This window comes from Squalius cephalus (assembly GCF_949319135.1).
Source record: "Squalius cephalus genome assembly, chromosome: 11".
Lineage (NCBI taxonomy): Eukaryota > Metazoa > Chordata > Actinopteri > Cypriniformes > Leuciscidae > Squalius > Squalius cephalus.
This window is the reverse complement of record NC_137132.1, coordinates 983,571-1,001,070: the sequence shown is the minus strand read 5'-3', so window position 1 is coordinate 1,001,070 and position 17,500 is coordinate 983,571. Positions and strand designations below refer to the sequence as shown.

Here is a 17,500-nt window from a genome sequence, read left to right as displayed (position 1 = left end):
GTTTAATATTAAATGTCCAGTCCCGTGCAGGACTGGAGTCGATAGCTTGAGTCTTCTGGGGATGAAGACTCGGCAGTGTTTCCCCCTTTGGGAAGAGTAGCCCAGTTTGAGTCGGATCCTGAGTTGACTGCCATGTTTTCCCGGTCTGTCGTGAGCGTCGGGCTCCAGTGGAACCCTCCACCCTGTCCCGAACGTTCACAGCTGGATAATTGGTATGTCTGAGATCATGATGAGGAGACAGATAGATGGATATATGGATGGATGCATGAGGAGGTCATGAAGTTGAGGAAAGCACCTTTTACTGCCAGAAGTCGATTAGATCAGTGGTGTGCTGTGGTGTTTTAAGATGAGGCCTCACATTATTTTATATATATATCAAATGTAAATTGATGTCCTCGTTACACTTCATTTTCCTGGTTAAATAAGCATTACATAAAAAGAGAGACCAAATACAATTCTATATTGCATTTTTACAGTATTTAGTGTTCTATTTATTATTTTATATATATATATATAGCTTTTCTTTTTAAGCTTGTACACAATGGTCACAGACTCAGACGCGAAGATGTACCTTTGATTTCCTCAAGCTGATTACTCAGTCGAGTCACAGAGGCTTCTCTTGCCCTGCTCAGGGAAGTGGACTTTCGCATTCGCATTCGACTGGCTCATTCTGGCTCCCTCTCGAGATCTGTTGTGCGAACACAGGGACCTGGTGCTCCGGCACCTCATCCGCCTGGGATTTCGGGTCAACTAGGAAAAGAGCAAACTCTTCCCAGTGCAGAGAATCTTTTTGGACTCAGTAAACATGACGGCTCATCTCACGAACGAGCATGCTCAGTCAGTCCTGAATTAGCTGAATTCATTCATCGGGAAGACAGCGTTTCCACTGAAACTATTTCACAGGCTCCTGGGGATCATGGCATCCGCAACCGCTGTAATGCCACTCGGACTCTTTCAGCCCTTGGCATATCAATTGCCTAGAGTTACTTGCAGTTCTTCTGGTCCAGTGTGTGCCTTGAAGTGGAGTCTGTTTATTTCCTGCAGCAAGTGTTGGAGCGAAGCCTGTCTCCCTCCACCTTGAAAGTGTATGTTGCTACTATTGCTGCACATCACGATGCAGTCGCCAGTAAGTCTTTGGGGAACCATGACCTGATCATCAGTTTCCTGAGAGGCGCCAGACTCCTCGGCCCTGCCTCATCCCCTCTTGGGATTCTCTGGTGTACTAACTGCCCAACATAGAGTTCCCTTTAAACCACTACAGTCAGTTGAGCTTAAGATCCCGTCTCTCAAGAAAGTGCTCCTGACTGCGTTTATGTCTATCAGCGGTGAGGCCCTGCATGCCATCGTCTTTGCGTACTAGGCGAGCATCCTCGGGGTGAGGGCTCACTCCACTCGAGGTGTTGCTTCCTCCTGGACATCTGCAGATCTGCGGCTGGGCAACACCTAACACATTCAGGAGATTCTACAATCTCCGGATGGATCCGGTTTCTTCCCATATGTTGGGTACAAACAGGTGCTGTGCGGGATGGCTGGCTTGATGTCTTGCTTTCAGTGCCATTCCCCTCTAAAAGGGGGATACAAGTGCCTTATTTGCTCTCCAGGCGAGTTCCCCACCTGGCGAACCCTGGATGGAGTTTCCTCCCGCATCCTTCGCGAGTCAGAGCCCTGTCCTGGGCCAGATGCTCCAGATGCTCCAGATGTTGTGATTCCCTCCTGGTGTTCCCATATGTGTATTCTTCCATGGTACAGTTTCCCTGTTGGTAAACCTGTGTCTTTCCCTGGGCTGTATTCTTATATTTACACCTTCAAAAAGCAAAAAAAAAAAATTTTATGGACTTTAAATAATAATAATAAGAAACAACTTTTAACTTTTAATAAATGCATATAAATATGAGCTCCATTTTTGCCTTCAACAATTTAGCATTTTGTTAGCATTTTTAGCATTTAGCATGATTAGCATTTGTTTTCTTTGTAACTAAACATCACATGATGGAATAACAGTCATGTTGACCTGAACAGAACTGTGACTTAATTGAAGTTTTTTTTTTTATATATATATGAATTTATTTAATTTAATTTTTAATTTTGTTTTTAAATTATTTTGTAAAAATTTTATTTAATTTTATTTTACTGCCTGTTTTTGTTGTGTCATGCATGAATGACATCCGTGACCTACACCTGCCGTACACACACACACACACACACACACACACACACACACACACAATCTCACACACACACACACACACACACACACACACACACACACACACACACACACACACACACACACACACACACACACACACGTAACCCCTTTCTGAGTTATTGCTGAACACAATTTAATCTCCAGAATGCAATAATCCCTGAAATGATATGATTACATTACGCCGTTCAATCTGAATTACGGAAAAACATTTTACGAATTGCTGGTTTGAGAAATGAATGTTGGCTGTCGCCTTTCCAGATAAATCACTTCAGAAGGTACAGAGCCTGAACAGCCGTCTGCGTTTCTCTTTCTCCCGTTCGTCTTTCAGCTCCGCCTGACATGACGCTGGATTTGTTTGTGTTAATGTCTGATTTAATATCTCGCTGTCAGATCATTCTGCTGTTTAGTTTCCTATCTGTCCTCATTTTGTTTCCTGTTGTAAATTTATTATACCTAGATCTATCTCTCTAGTGTATTTATCATGTCTCAAGTGCAGTGTTTTGAGGTATAAAAATGAATGCTTTCGAAAGCATTTTTTCTATGGTTATAGTTAAAGCTCGTTACAAACTGTTAAACTAGAACATTTTTTACAGGGAATATTGAAAATGGTTTAAAATAGTAAGGCCTGGAAACGTCATGGAAATTGATCAAATCTGATTGATTGATAAAAAAGTTCTTTAAGGTTTCTGTTCATTTTTGCCATATATTTCATTAACAAATAAAGATATTTATTATGATTTTACAGTTGCAACAGTGAATAGTTGTACTTGTAAAGTTGAACACAAATTCACACAAAAGTTTTTGTTTGATAAAAATGAATGTGTTTTATGGCGGTGTGACAGAGGTTGATCTGATCGACTGTGTTAAATAAGTAAACGCACACACACACACACACACACACACAAACACACACACACACACACACACACAAAGTGCTCATGTCTGATGTGTGTGAATTTCTATTTCAGTTGCAGAAAGAAACTCAGTCGCAGAGCTGCTGTTTACTGCTGGTGTCTGAGGACAATCACCAACTCTTCTGTCAGGTAACACACACACACACACACTCACTCACTCACTCTCACACACACACACACAGATAAACAGACGCTCTTACAGTGTATTTTCTCTGCAGGTTGTTGGTGATAAAGTTTTGGAAGAGGAAATCAGTTTTCCAGTAAGTGTTTCTGATGCTGTTGTGTGTCCTGTAACTCTTAACGGTAAAGTTGTGACGCTACAGCTGCGACGTCATGGGTTTGAATCAGATAAAACGTATACCTTGAATGCGATGCAAGTCGCTTGGGATAAATGCATCTGCAAAAAACATAAATATAAATGTGTGTGTGAAAATGATCTCTCTCTCTCTGAAGCTCATGTTCGGTCGCTTCGGGCAGGTGGTGGAGACAAAGAAATCCATTACATTACAGGACGTCAGCCAGGTCGGTACACACACACACACACACACACACACACACACACACACACACACACACACACACACACACACACACACACACACACACACACAGCTGTTGCTAGTAATAATGCTTTTTCATTCATTCCCAGCTGACATCTCTCCAAAACCAACTAATTATGACCACAGACTGACAGATCATCTGTGTTAAATAGGTTCAGCTGGCAGAGAAACTGTCACTATCCTTCACTTTAATCCGGATCAGACTCTCACACACACACACACACACTTACACTCACACTCACTCTCACACACACACACTCACACACACACACACACACACACACACACACACACACACACACACACACACACACACACACACTCACTCACACACACAATCTCACACTCACTCACACACACTGATCCCCGTATGACGGTTGTGTGCTGCTTGTGTGTGTGCAGGAGGAGCGTGGGTTATTGAGCAGTTTATTGGGGTTCGAGCCGAACTCGATGCTGTGTGTTCCTGTCATCAGTCAAGCCACGGGACAGGTGGTGGCGCTGGCGTGCACTTTCAACAAGCTCGGGGGACTGAGGTGTGCTGATCAACACAGGATCATGCCTTTAATCACAAATACAGTAAAACAGTGAAATATTACTCCAGTGTAAATCATCTGTTTTCTATATGAATATATAGTAAAGTGTAATTTATTCCTGTGATCAAAGCTGAATGTTCAGCATCATTACTCCAGTCTTCAGTGTCACATGATCCTTCAGAAATCACTCTAATATGAGGATTTGATGATCGAGAAACATTTATGATTATTATCAGTGTTGAAAACAGTTTATATTTTTGTGGAAACTGTGATACATTTAATTTGTCAGGGTTCTTTGATGAACAGAAAGTTAAAAAGAACAGCATTTGATTATTTATTTGACTGGGATAAAGCATTTTAATGAACATAAATTATAAAATACAAAATGTAAACAAGCCGGATTATTAACATTGCTAATTTACATCCGCAGTCTCTAAGGCAGGAACACACAAGAACAAATACTCAGATATACACACAACACTACAAAGAGACAATACCCCAAACACATTATTAAAATTACTAAGAAAAATGTTTACTCGACTGATTCGTCATACGCCACTTCTTCAGATGATCTTTAACAGTGTGAGAAGTAGAACGTTGTCTTGTTGTCTGTGGTAAACTACTCCAATATTTTCTCCCTACAATATTGGATTACAGATAATACTTTCTGAACAATAGATGTTGGCCTACAGGTGAAACTCGAAAAATGTGAATATCGTGCAAAAGTTCATTTATTTCAATAATTCAACTTAAAAGGTGAAACTAATATATTATATAGACTCATTACATGCAAAGTGAGATATTTCAAGCCTTTATTAGGTATAATTTTGATGATTATGGCTTAAAGCTTATGAAAATGTTCAAAATTTCTGAGATTTTGAATTTGGGGTTTTCATAAGCTGTAAGCCATAATCATCAAAATTATACCTAATAAAGGCTTGAAATATCTCACTTTGCATGTAATGAGTCTATATAATATATTAGTTTCACCTTTTAAGTTGAAATACTGAAATAAATGAACTTTTGCACGTTATTCACATTTTTCGAGTTTCACCTGTATATGGCACTTCACAATCTAATCTAATGACAGACCTGGTACCAACACTGTCCTCTGTTTTATTAACTCATTTAACGGAGGCCCATGCCAGACCTTATAAATAAAACAGGCTTATTTAAAATGTTTTACTTTTTCAAAACTCAATAAATATTGTTTTTTTAGAATGTTACAGTAATGAAATGAGGTTTTTTTTATCCAAGACTTTTATCGCCACCTTATACAGTGATTCTATTAACTTTAGAGTCACCTATGAATGACCAACTAAAATCATTAAAAATATCATTAAACAAATGTAAATTCAACCTGGGAGCACGACTTTCAAAAATGGCCTCATGTACTTAAAATTCTTTAAATTAAATTTTACCACATTTGACAACTTTTTTACGTGACTTTTAAAAGTTAGAGTAGAATCCAAAGGAACCCCAAACTACGCTCTACTAACTGTTTTGCAAACATCACACACACAGTTCTTTTGTGTTCAATAATAACCCTGTCCTGGTAAGCCAGTCCTGAACATTGGTCATAGCCGAAGTCAAAGCAATCAAAGCTTTTTCAAAATTCTTAGCGTGGGTAAAAATGACTAAATCATCTGCATACATCTGAACATTTATTTGAAATAGAATCTCTTGTAACATTATAAATGTCTTTACTGTCACTAATGTAAAATGTTAGTATATATGTTATACTGTATATACTAGCATTTATGATAATATTAGAATATATATTTGTGAAAAAATAATCAATGGGAAATTTTTCAACTTAATTTAAGATCAATTTGTAACCCATTCTGTTCTATTTTTAATGAACTTTTGACCTATATGTTCATTGATGTTTTCTTTTAAACGTTTATTTCTGCACCAAATAACAAAAATCCATAAATCATGGTTTTAAACAGTATTCACGCATCCAAAGTTTTGATAACAGGGTTGCAATAATCTCTTATAAAAGTTAAATATGTTAAAAAGTACAATGAAACAGCTCATATAATATTTAGTTTGAGCTATTACGTGTTCATGTGCAAAAACTTTAGATCAATTTAATGCATCCTTGTCAAATAAAAGTATTAAAGCATATATTATATAATTTTACTGACACCAAACTTTTGAATTGTAGTGTATCACAGTTTCCACTTCTAAAATTTTTAACTGGTATTCCATCAGATTTTTAACAGAGTTTGTGTGCTAATAAACTGGCGTCTGAACGAATGACACGATGCAGACGGAGATTGAGTGAGTGTGTGTGTGTGTGTGTGTGTGTGTGTGTGTGTGTGTGTGTGTGTGTGTGTGTGTGTGGACTGAAGCGTGGCGTCTCACGTTGATAAAGGAAATGAAATTCCTCATGTCGAGATCTGACCATTTGATATTTGATATTGAATTTCTCTTGGTTTCATCTCTCCATCTGTTTGTCTCATTTCGTTCTGTCATTCTTTTCATATTTCAGTTCTAGAGGTCATATAAACGCTGTGATTTGTGTGTGTGTGTGTGTGTGTGTGTATGTATGAGTGACTGTGTGTGTGAGTATGTAAGTGTGTGTGTGTGTGTGTGATTTAGAGTGTGTAAAATTAAATGTTAGTTTGACCTCAGATTTAATCATAATTTGTGTGTGTTTGTGATGCAGTAATATTGTGTGTGTTCCCGGTGTGTTTTCAGGTACATGGAGGCGGACGAGCACGTGATTCAACACTGTTTCTGTTACACGTCGACGGTTCTCACCAGCACACTGGCCTTCCAGAAAGAGCAGAAGCTCAAGTTTGAGTGTCAGGTGAGAAGTTTCTGCTACTGTACCTTTAAGACTTCTGTATGCAAATGCTTTAGTGTTCATCACTGCAGCTGAAGCAGGCATATTTATATACATATTCACACACTCACACACACAGAGACGAGTTTGTTGAGGATCAGTGCCGATAGTTGTCGCGTCGATGAGGCCTTCACAGGGGAGAATCTAGTCTAGTTGACTTTAGGTCCTTCATCTGATCTGGATACGGCCCGGATCCGGCTGACTACATCATGTGTTGTGGTCGTGTCTAGGCGCAGGTCCTCCATCTGATCTGGATACGGCCTGGATCCGGCTGACTATATCATGAGTTATGGTTGTGTCTAGGCGCAGGTCCTCCATCTGATCTGGATACGGCCTGGATCCGGCTGACTACATCATGTGTTGTGGTCGTGTCTAGGCGCAGGTCCTCCATCTGATCTGGATACGGCCTGGATCCGGCTGACTACATCATGTGTTGTGGTCGTGTCTAGGCGCAGGTCCTCCATCTGATCTGGATACGGCTCGGATCCGGCTGACTACATCATGTGTTGTGGTCGTGTTTAGGCGCAGGTCCTCCATCTGATCTGAATCCGGCCCAGATCCGGCTGACTACATCATGAGTTGTGGTCGTGTCTAGGCGCAGGTCCTCCATCTGATCTGGATCCGGCCCGGATCCGGCTGACTACATCATGCGTTGTGGTCGTGTCTAGGGCGGGTCCTCCATCTGATCTGGATACGGCTCAGATCCGGCTGACTACATCATGAGTTGTGGTCGTGTCTAGGCGCAGGTCCTCCATCTGATCTGGATCCGGCCCAGATCCGGCTGACTACATCATGCGTTGTGGTCGTGTCTAGGGCGGGTCCTCCATCTGATCTGGATACGGCTCAGATCCGGCTGACTACATCATGAGTTGTGGTCGTGTCTAGGCGCAGGTCCTCCATCTGATCTGGATACGGCCCAGATCCGGCTGACTACATCATGAGTTGTGGTCGTGTCTAGGCGCAGGTCCTCCATCTGATCTGGATACGGCCTGGATCCGGCTGACTACATCATGAGTTGTGGTCATGTCTAGGCGCAGGTCCTCCATCTGATCTGGATACGGCCCGGATCCGGCTGACTACATCATGCGTTGTGGTCGTGTCTAGGGCGGGTCCTCCATCTGATCTGGATACGGCTCAGATCCGGCTGACTACATCATGAGTTGTGGTCGTGTCTAGGCGCAGGTCCTCCATCTGATCTGGATACGGCCCAGATCCGGCTGACTACATCATGAGTTGTGGTTGTGTCTAGGCGCAGGTCCTCCATCTGATCTGGATACGGCTCGGATCTGGCTGACTACATCATGTGTTGTGGTCGTGTCTAGGCGCAGGTCCTCCGTCTGATCTGGATACGGCCCAGATCCGGCTGACTACATCATGCGTTGTGGTCGTGTCTAGGCGCAGATCCTCCATCTGATCTGGATACGGCCTGGATCCGGCTGACTACATCATGCGTTGTGGTCGTGTCTAGGCGCGGGTCCTCCATCTGATCTGGATACGGCCCGGATCCGGCTGACTACATCATGCGTTGTGGTCGTGTCTAGGCGCGGGTCCTCCATCTGATCTGGATACGGCCCGGATCCGGCTGACTACATCATGCGTTGTGGTCGTGTCTAGACGCGGGTCCTCCATCTGATCTGGATACAGCCCGGATCCGGCTGACTACATCATGCGTTGTGGTCGTGTCTAGGCGCAGGTCCTCCATCTGATCTGGATACGGCCCGGATCCGGCTGACTACATCATGTGTTGTGGTCGTGTCTAGGCGCAGGTCCTCCATCTGATCTGGATATGGCCCGGATCCGGCTGACTACATCATGCGTTGTGGTCGTGTCTAGGCGCACGTCCTCCATCTGATCTGGATACAGCCCGGATACGGCTGACTACATCATGAGTTATGGTCGTGTCTAGTTGACTTTAGGTCCTCCATCTGATCCGGATACGGCCCGGATCCGGCTGACTACATCATGAGTTATGGTCATGTCTAGGCGCAGGTCCTCCATCTGATCCGGATACGGCCCGGATCCGGCTGACTACATCATGAGTTATGGTCATGTCTAGGCGCAGGTCCTCCATCTGATCTGGATACGGCCCGGATCCGGCTGACTACATCATGAGTTATGGTCATGTCTAGGCGCAGGTCCTCCATCTGATCTGGATACGGCCCGGATCCGGCTGACTACATCATGAGTTATGGTCATGTCTAGGCGCAGGTCCTCCATCTGATCCGGATACGGCCCGGATCCGGCTGACTACATCATGAGTTATGGTCATGTCTAGGCGCAGGTCCTCCATCTGATCCGGATACGGCCCGGATCCGGCTGACTACATCATGAGTTATGGTCGTGTCTAGGCGCAGGTCCACACACCCTCACACTTACACACCCTCACACACACTCTCACACACACACTGACACGCACACTCACTCACACATTTGTCATTGTGTTGTTTTGATGTTTCCCTCTTATCTTTCTTCAGGCTCTTCTTCAAGTGGCTAAGAATCTCTTCACACACCTCGGTGAGTCAAACTCGCATGAATAAATCTGAATGTTTAACATTTACTCTCATAACTCATATTCCTAGTCTGATTGTGAATGAATCATTTGTGACGTTATTATGTTTTTTTATAACTTGTTTGTCTTCATTATCTGTCATCAAAAAACACCTCAACATATCAACTGCTTGATTTTGTTGCAAAATGTATCTATATTATCACCAGCTCTTTATATAAAGTTGAATATGAGTATATATAAATATATAAACGTCATTTCGCTGATGTCATGGAGGCCGTGTGGGATGATGGTTAATGTTTATCTGTAGTTTTATACAGGCTGCTGTTGCATCTTTCATCAATAGTTACTCAGTCATTTAATGCTGGTTAATGTAATAAAAGGTTACAGCAATAAAATCAAACTCATAAATAGATTCCAGTCACATTACAGAAGTCAAACGGTTTCATGTCGAGATTAAACAGCTTTCATCTTTCGTGTGGATGTGGGATGAAGCTGTGACTCCGCGTGTGATGAAGGAGCTTCACATTTAAAGACTTCATGAGGAATGATGCGGTTTATTTGACTGTGTGTCTCTCTCTCGTTCAGATGACGTGTCTGTGTTACTGCAGGAGATCATCGTCGAGGCCAGAAACCTGAGCAACGCTGAGATGTGAGACACACACACACACGCTTAATTACGCCTCTGATCGTTTTGGGTTTCGTCCAAACCAATTCCAGCCTTGCAACTGTTCACATGACAAGAACAGCAGCCTCATAAATATCAATTACCTCCAGTCAAATATTGTAACATTTAATCAAACAGATTATACACACACACACACGTCTAATGCAGACAGAGATGAAACAGATTTATTTATTCAGGTTTCACAGTGTTATTTTAGTGATTTCTCTCTTTATCTCCCAGTTGTTCTGTGTTCCTGCTGGATCGAGTCAGTCATGAACTGGTGGCCAAAGTGTTTGATGGAGGAGTCGTGAGCGATGACGAGGTGCGATGAGTGTGTGTGTGTGTGTGTGTGTGTGTGTGTTTGATGGGTAGGGTTAGTGTAAGGGGACAGAATATACAGTTTGGACAGTATAAAAGGAAGTACGTCTATGGAGAGTCCCCACAAAGATAGCGAACCAGACTGTGTGTGTGTGTGTGTGTGTGTGTGTGTGTGTGTGTGTGTGTGTGTGTGTGTGTGTGTGTGTGTGTGTGTGTGTGTGTGTGTGAGTGTGTGTGTATGTGTTATTATAGAGCTTGAGTAAGTGTCTCTCTCTCTGTAATAAACAGAAGGAGTTTCGTATCCCGGCGGATCAGGGAATCGCGGGTCATGTCGCCACCACTGGGAAGATCCTCAACATCAAGGATGCGTATTCCCACCCTCTGTTTTACCGCGGTGTGGACGACAGCACGGGCTTCAGGACCAGGAACATACTCTGCTTCCCCATCAAGGACGAGAACGAAGGTCTGACAGCGCAATCCTGGACGCATTTCTTTCAAAAGTCACAATATTTCACAATATTATCACAAAAAAAAGAAATATTGAATTGATAATACATACTAATGTCTGTGCTGTTGATTTCCCTCCAAAATGATGTCACTTCCTGTAGGGGGATGTCATTGACTTTTACAAAAGGGATTTTACATTAAAAGGGATTTTACATTGATATTGAGGAAATTAGAACCAGTTCTTTCAATAGTCCTCAAAAAAACATGTGGATTACACTGAAAAAAAGAAATTGTGTAGGATTTGGTGAAGAAATTGCTAGTGAATTTCATAAATATTTACAAAGAAACGGCATTGAATTAGGCATGATATTTTGAAGTGACTGATATGTTATTTTCTTATAATAATCTTTTTTTACAGTGTGTACTGGTGAAAGTTGCTGTAGATTTATATTGTTAAAGCAGTAAAGGTTCAGTCCTGACACGTTACAAACACAATTACCACGAACAGCCACGTTAAAATCAACCGCTAAAGGCAGACGCTTCAGAGAGAATGAACTCGAAGCGGACATTAAATGTGTGTACTCAAGGGCATTGTCTTTCTCTCTGTGTGTGTGTGTGTGTGTGTGTGTGTGTGTGTGTGTGTGTGTGTGTGTGTGTGTGTGTGTGTGAGTGATGTTGTGTGCTGTAGTCGTTCTGCTCGCTTGTAGAGATGTTGAGGGCAATCAGAGACTTTTGAGTCAAAGCGATGTTGACGTGCATCAACCATATGATCTCAGAGACGACGAGAACATTGAACTGTTCTGAGCTGCTTGTCCTGACCTCTGTCTGTCTGTCTGTCTGTCTGTCTGACTCTGTGGTTTCTCATCAGAGGTGATTGGAGTGGCAGAACTGGTGAATAAAACTAACGGTCCGTGGTTCAATCGTTTTGATGAGGATCTGGCGACGGCCTTCTCCATTTACTGTGGCATCAGTATCGCTCATGTACGAGTTTCTACATTACTGAAAAACACAACTCAATAGCTTAGAAATGTATATTTTTTATACATAATTTTAATTTAATTTAATTTATTTTTGTTATATATATATATATATATATATATATATATATATATATATATATACAGTCAAACCAAAAATTATTCAGACACCAGATATAATTTTTGATATTGTTTTACTAGTGGGTCCAGGAGTGAGGATAGCAAAATAAAGTAAACTGTGACATATTACACCCAATAATTCTTCATACAGTGACTGTATACAGTATAATAATTTGGGACCAAAATGATTCAGACACTTTGACCTGACCATGTTTTGCTGAAGTGTTTTTTCTTTAATTGCTAATGCGACCTTTCTACACCACAGACTGAACACAATGAAGCATTGCTTGGTAATTGGTTGAGCTAAATTGGTAATTTCTAATTGTGTAGTTAAATTTAACAGCTGACAGATATTCAACATAATTCATGTGTGAGACAGTCTAACAGAAGGACGGACAAAACCAGTCAAATATCAACTGAGTTCTGCTCATATTTTATTACCATTTTCTAAACTATAGCGAATAAACTGTGATAATGTGAGAAATGCTGAAGGTGTCTGAATACATTTTGGTTTGACTGTGTGTGTATATATATATATAGAGATATATATAATGCATTTGTGTTTATATATGTGATATGTGTAATATCTTATGTTTATTTATATCTCTGTGTGTGTGTGTGTGTGTGTGTGTGTGTGTGTGTCAGTCTCTCCTGTATAAGAAGGTCCACGAGGCTCAGTTCCGCAGTCATCTGGCTAATGAAATGATGATGTACCATATGAAGGTGTCGGAGGAAGAGGTCACTAAACTTCTGGACACTGGCATTGAGCCGGTCCAGATAATCCACCCCAACTTTGCAGAGTTCACTTACACGCCGCGATCTCTGTCGGATGACAGCACGCCTATGGTACTGACACACACCAAACCAACAACGAGATTCACATTGACCGACTGAAGAGAAACACTGATGATATCTGTCTGTCTGTCTGTCTGTCTCTCGCAGGGCGTTCTGAGCATGTTTGAAGACATGGGCTTCATAAACACCTATAAGATCGACCTGCACACATTAGCCAGGTACAAACACACTCCTGTCCTTTCTGTCTGATTGCCCCTTTTATAGGTCAATAACAAAGATTGACGATTCAGAAATCGTCTCAGGTTATTATGACTGTAACCATGGTTCCCTGAAAAAGGGAACGAGACACTGCGTCTGGGAATTGTACGCTGTGGGAACATCTCTGCGTCTTTGCATCGCGAAGCACTTGTGAAATCAGTCCAATGGCGTGACAGAACTTCTTAGGGGGGGTGACATCATGACTTGGAAACTATAAAGCATACACAGACCAAACAGTTCTGTCAGGACCATATCGTCAAATGCGACTGACAATTAGCATACAATTTGGATTGGCGGTATGGTTCTGTTCTGGGCAAGAACTCCCTGCGTATCCATGGATAAGCAATAACCCCCCCTTAGGGTAAACAGAACAGATCCAACATGAATGGTATTGCAGATATCATTAATTCAATATTTTAATGTACAACATAATTGAAGAATTTAGTCTGATTCACAGAGGAATCAGAATACCAAATCCTGACAAGAGAAGGAGCTGGGGATGGAGTATGGGAACCTAGGTAGTTTGTGGAAAAATCCCATTCAAGACCACAAAAAGAACCACAAAAATGTTTTGTGTTGCCCTTTTGCCCCCTGATACCGCCTTTGCACACTCCCGCCCCCTGGGGTGCCCACACAAGTGTGCTTTTGATTATTTTAGTCACTTTTGTTATTCTTGCCTTTTTATCAGATTCAAATTCGTGGCAGCGCTACCATTGGGCACTCGCAGTGTCCATCGGGTGACCATTCGGGGCAAACCGGTAACCTTTTATTGAGAGGTCGGTCGTACCGGCTCTGCCTCACGGTATGTCGCACAGGCACACGCGACGTTACTTTCTGTGAATTTTGGGGCCGCTAAGTGTACTTCCCTGATGGGAGGAGGGTAATTAGCTCCTGAGGAACGCGACTGTAGCAGCTTATATCTGAATACAGTGACAGGTGTCGTATTTCTATAGGTAGATGTGAATCAGATGAGAGTCAGCTGACATGAGCTTAACTAACGTTACCTGCCAGAACTGACGCTACGCTGGATAGTTAGCTTCTGATAGGCTGAAGCAAGCCAATCACAGGCGTGCAGTAAGTATGGCAGGGTGACGCAGCATATCGTTCCCTTTTCAGAGAACCATTCCCTCTCAAGGGAACTTGCACTGTGTCTGAGAATTCAACAAACACTGTTGTCGTGCAAAAGAACACATTAAAAGTTTCTGTTTTCAGTTAGAACGGTGTCATGTAAGCGGCCACTAAGTTAATAACTAATGATCTTTACAACAGAAGTGAATCAATCAAAACTAACTTTAGCTGGACAATAACTTTATTCTAGAGCTGCTGTAAAGCCAAAGCAATCTCTGTTACTTTAATCTCCTATAATCACTGTAAAGCTGCTGTGAAATAATCTATATTGTTAAAAGCGCTATATAAATGAAGGTGACTTGACTTGCAGTGGAAGGATGGATAAATGGAAGTATACATCCTTGAGATCTATAGTGACAAACCAATCCTCGGATCTGATTTGTGACATGATTTGCTTCAAAGTCAGCATTTTGAACTTGAGCTTCTTTACCGAATGCTTTAGTTGGCGCAGATCTAAAATTGGATAACATTTTTGTTCCTTCTTCCAGAACAATAAAATACCAGCTGTAAAACCTGAATGGAGGAACATGTTCTATGGCCTCCACCCCCAACTGAGCTTTTACCTCCTGTTTCATAACCAGAGCCTGAACCTAGGTGGGCGAGACCCAAACTGAATTAGGTAACCTTTTCTCTGGAGTGCAATACCCATTGAGATATATTTGGCAGAAGCTTCCACTCTGCCAAAAAAAATACAAAGGAAACCAGTCTCTCGAGCCAATTTGGTGCCCTGAAGTGGCGAACCGGTGGGGAATGACCGAACTGGAACGCCTCTGCTTGCTTTTTTGCCTCCTGAAACCTCTCGACGACTGAGGTGACAGCGTCGCTGAAGAGGCCAGGAGGGGAAAGCAGGGCGTCCATTAAAAACTCTTGTCTTTCTCTTTTATTCCTGGCAAGTTTAGCCATAGATGTCTCTCTGCAGCCGCCAGGGCTTCCATAGACCGGCCGATTGACTTGGTCGTCTCCTTGGTGGCCTGGCGAGATAGTCAAACCAAAACTTATTCAGACACCTTCAACATTTCACACATTATCACAGTTTATTCGCTATAGTTTAGAAAATGGTAATAAAATATGAGCAGAACTCATATGAGCAGGTTTTGTCCATCCTTCTGTTAGACTGTCTCACACATGAATTATGTTGAATATCTGTCAGCTGTTAAATTTAACTACACAATTAGATAATACCAGTTTAGCTCAACCAATTACCAAGGACAAAATAAAATGTTGGTTAATATCGACCAAAGACAACGAAGGAAGGCCAACGGAGGAGAAGCACCCATGCGCGAGTCTCAGGTTCCTATGGGAACCGGAGCTTCTAATAGATCGATGCAGTGATGCAGTGATTTTTACCAATCAGCGATTGGCTCTTTTACTTAGAAGGCGGGACAGTTTCTCCCATTCATAAGCAATTGGAGTGAACTGTCTTTCTAGTCTTTGATATCTAGCTCAGGTGGGTCTGGCCATGTGCTCACATACTATCACTAAACAAGCTGGTATTTTAAGTGAATGCAAACAGGCCAGTCTAGAACCTGAACTCTTTTACTATGAAGCCACACTGTTGTAACATGTGCAGAATGAATCTTGGCATTGTGTTGCTGAAATAAGCAGGGATGTCTCTTAAAAAGACGTTGCCTTGATGAAAAAAAGGTTTATTAGGAGCCCCAAATACACACGAGGACAGCGAGGATCAGCTTCAAGAGAGACCGAGACAAAGAAATCTATCGTGTAGCTTATCACATCATACGAAGTTTAAAACATTTAAATAGACATATCATGTAGTAATTAATGTATATGAATCTTAGTTGATTATAGGCTATTAGAGCTGGTTTGGTTGCTGAGAGACGGAGACGCGCAGAGACGGCAATTAACGCTGTTTGATTCGTGATCGTGCTGTGCTGATTCCATTCATTCGAGTATATATTGTACAAGGCTTAAATCATTTAAATATACATACAATATCATATCGTAGAACATGTATATGATGTTGTAGCCTATTTGAGTTGATATTACTCTTGCCAAGCTCTGATTTCTGAGAGATGGACGCATAGAGGGATTTAGAGCTCGTTTCATTTTTACTCTCACTCATTCACTCATTATTGAATAGAGATTTTAGATAAGGTGTTTGGCTTCGGGAAGACCACTAATCTACCGACGCCCATGACCCATATCATAAGGTGATGTTAATATTTAAATGACAGTAATATAATGGTTGTTTTGACTGTTGTGTTCTTTTGTGTTGTAATTATGTTCGTGTTTGGATAGGCCTTCACACAGTTTCACACAGCGTTTGTATACTTTAACCATCTCTGAGGATAGTAGGGGTCGCGAGTCTTTCCACCTTTATTTTGGGGCTCGTGGACTGAAAGGTTTGAGAAGCCCTGATCTAGAGGGCAGGAAACGTTCATCTAGCTTACTTTAATGATGATCTTACTGTTTCTCGGCCGGCCAGTCGATGTTTAATCTGGCCAAGACACGAGTTACAACCTCCACAAGCTCCTCATAAGCAGAAGTGTGAGGTGGCGAGTCCTCAACATCTCCTAACAACATCCAACTCCTCAGAGCTGAAGAGCATCACTCTGATGAAGAGCTGAAGAGCATCACTCTGATGAAGCCGCTGAGCATATGCTTCCTGACCCTGAGATAAGGCACTAGATCTGGCAGGTGAGGAGCAGAGAAAAGCCAGAGCTCGTCTCTAAACACTCTGTTCTCAGTGCACACAATCAGCCGCCTCAAACAAACAACACACAAATCGTGTGTATCCTGTGTATAGCTGTGATGTCGCGAGGGCAAGGAGGAACACGTGATTTAATCTGCTGTTTGCTCGCCATCTTACACTTTATAAATAACTCCTAATGCAATGAAATGTATATGCCTGTGACAGACAAACATCACATAGACAGACGATACAGAAGCTAACGCTGTTTGGTTCAGGTTATGCTTTATAGTTTCCCGGTCATGATGTCACATGAGGTTCCGTCACGCCATTGGACGGATTTCACACATGCTTCACGACCCAATCACAGAGAGGCGTTCCCACAGCGTACAATTCTCAGACGCAGCGCGAGTTCCCTTGAGAGGAAATGCATGTGGTGTGCTCTTAGAAATGTCAGATTTGCATTTAATTTGGTTTTGAACAACAATTCATACTTCATTTATTTTTTACTTCTAATTTATAAAAAAATTAAACTAATCTTTTGATATAAAGACTCAATTTCAG

The 17,500-nt window shown here is 42.0% G+C and overlaps 1 protein-coding gene across 6 annotated transcripts in view; it reads left to right on the top strand.

Moving 5' to 3' along the window:
• The window catches only part of pde2a (phosphodiesterase 2A), a 158,934-nt gene that overhangs the window by 128,621 nt on the left and 12,813 nt on the right, over window positions 1-17,500 (top strand). For all 6 annotated transcript variants that reach the window (XR_013822778.1, XR_013822779.1, XM_079886509.1 and 3 more), the window contains 12 exons: window positions 3,178-3,252; window positions 3,342-3,383; window positions 3,577-3,645; window positions 4,086-4,216; window positions 6,923-7,034; window positions 9,545-9,584; window positions 10,165-10,228; window positions 10,484-10,565; window positions 10,850-11,024; window positions 11,877-11,989; window positions 12,751-12,951; window positions 13,048-13,118. Coding sequence is in view for 4 of the 6 variants with exons in the window: in XM_079886509.1 (XP_079742635.1) it covers window positions 3,178-3,252; window positions 3,342-3,383; window positions 3,577-3,645; window positions 4,086-4,216; window positions 6,923-7,034; window positions 9,545-9,584; window positions 10,165-10,228; window positions 10,484-10,565; window positions 10,850-11,024; window positions 11,877-11,989; window positions 12,751-12,951; window positions 13,048-13,118 (1,175 nt within the window). In the remaining 2 variants the exon portion in view is untranslated. The remainder of the gene's footprint in view (window positions 1-3,177; window positions 3,253-3,341; window positions 3,384-3,576; window positions 3,646-4,085; window positions 4,217-6,922; window positions 7,035-9,544; window positions 9,585-10,164; window positions 10,229-10,483; window positions 10,566-10,849; window positions 11,025-11,876; window positions 11,990-12,750; window positions 12,952-13,047; window positions 13,119-17,500) is intronic.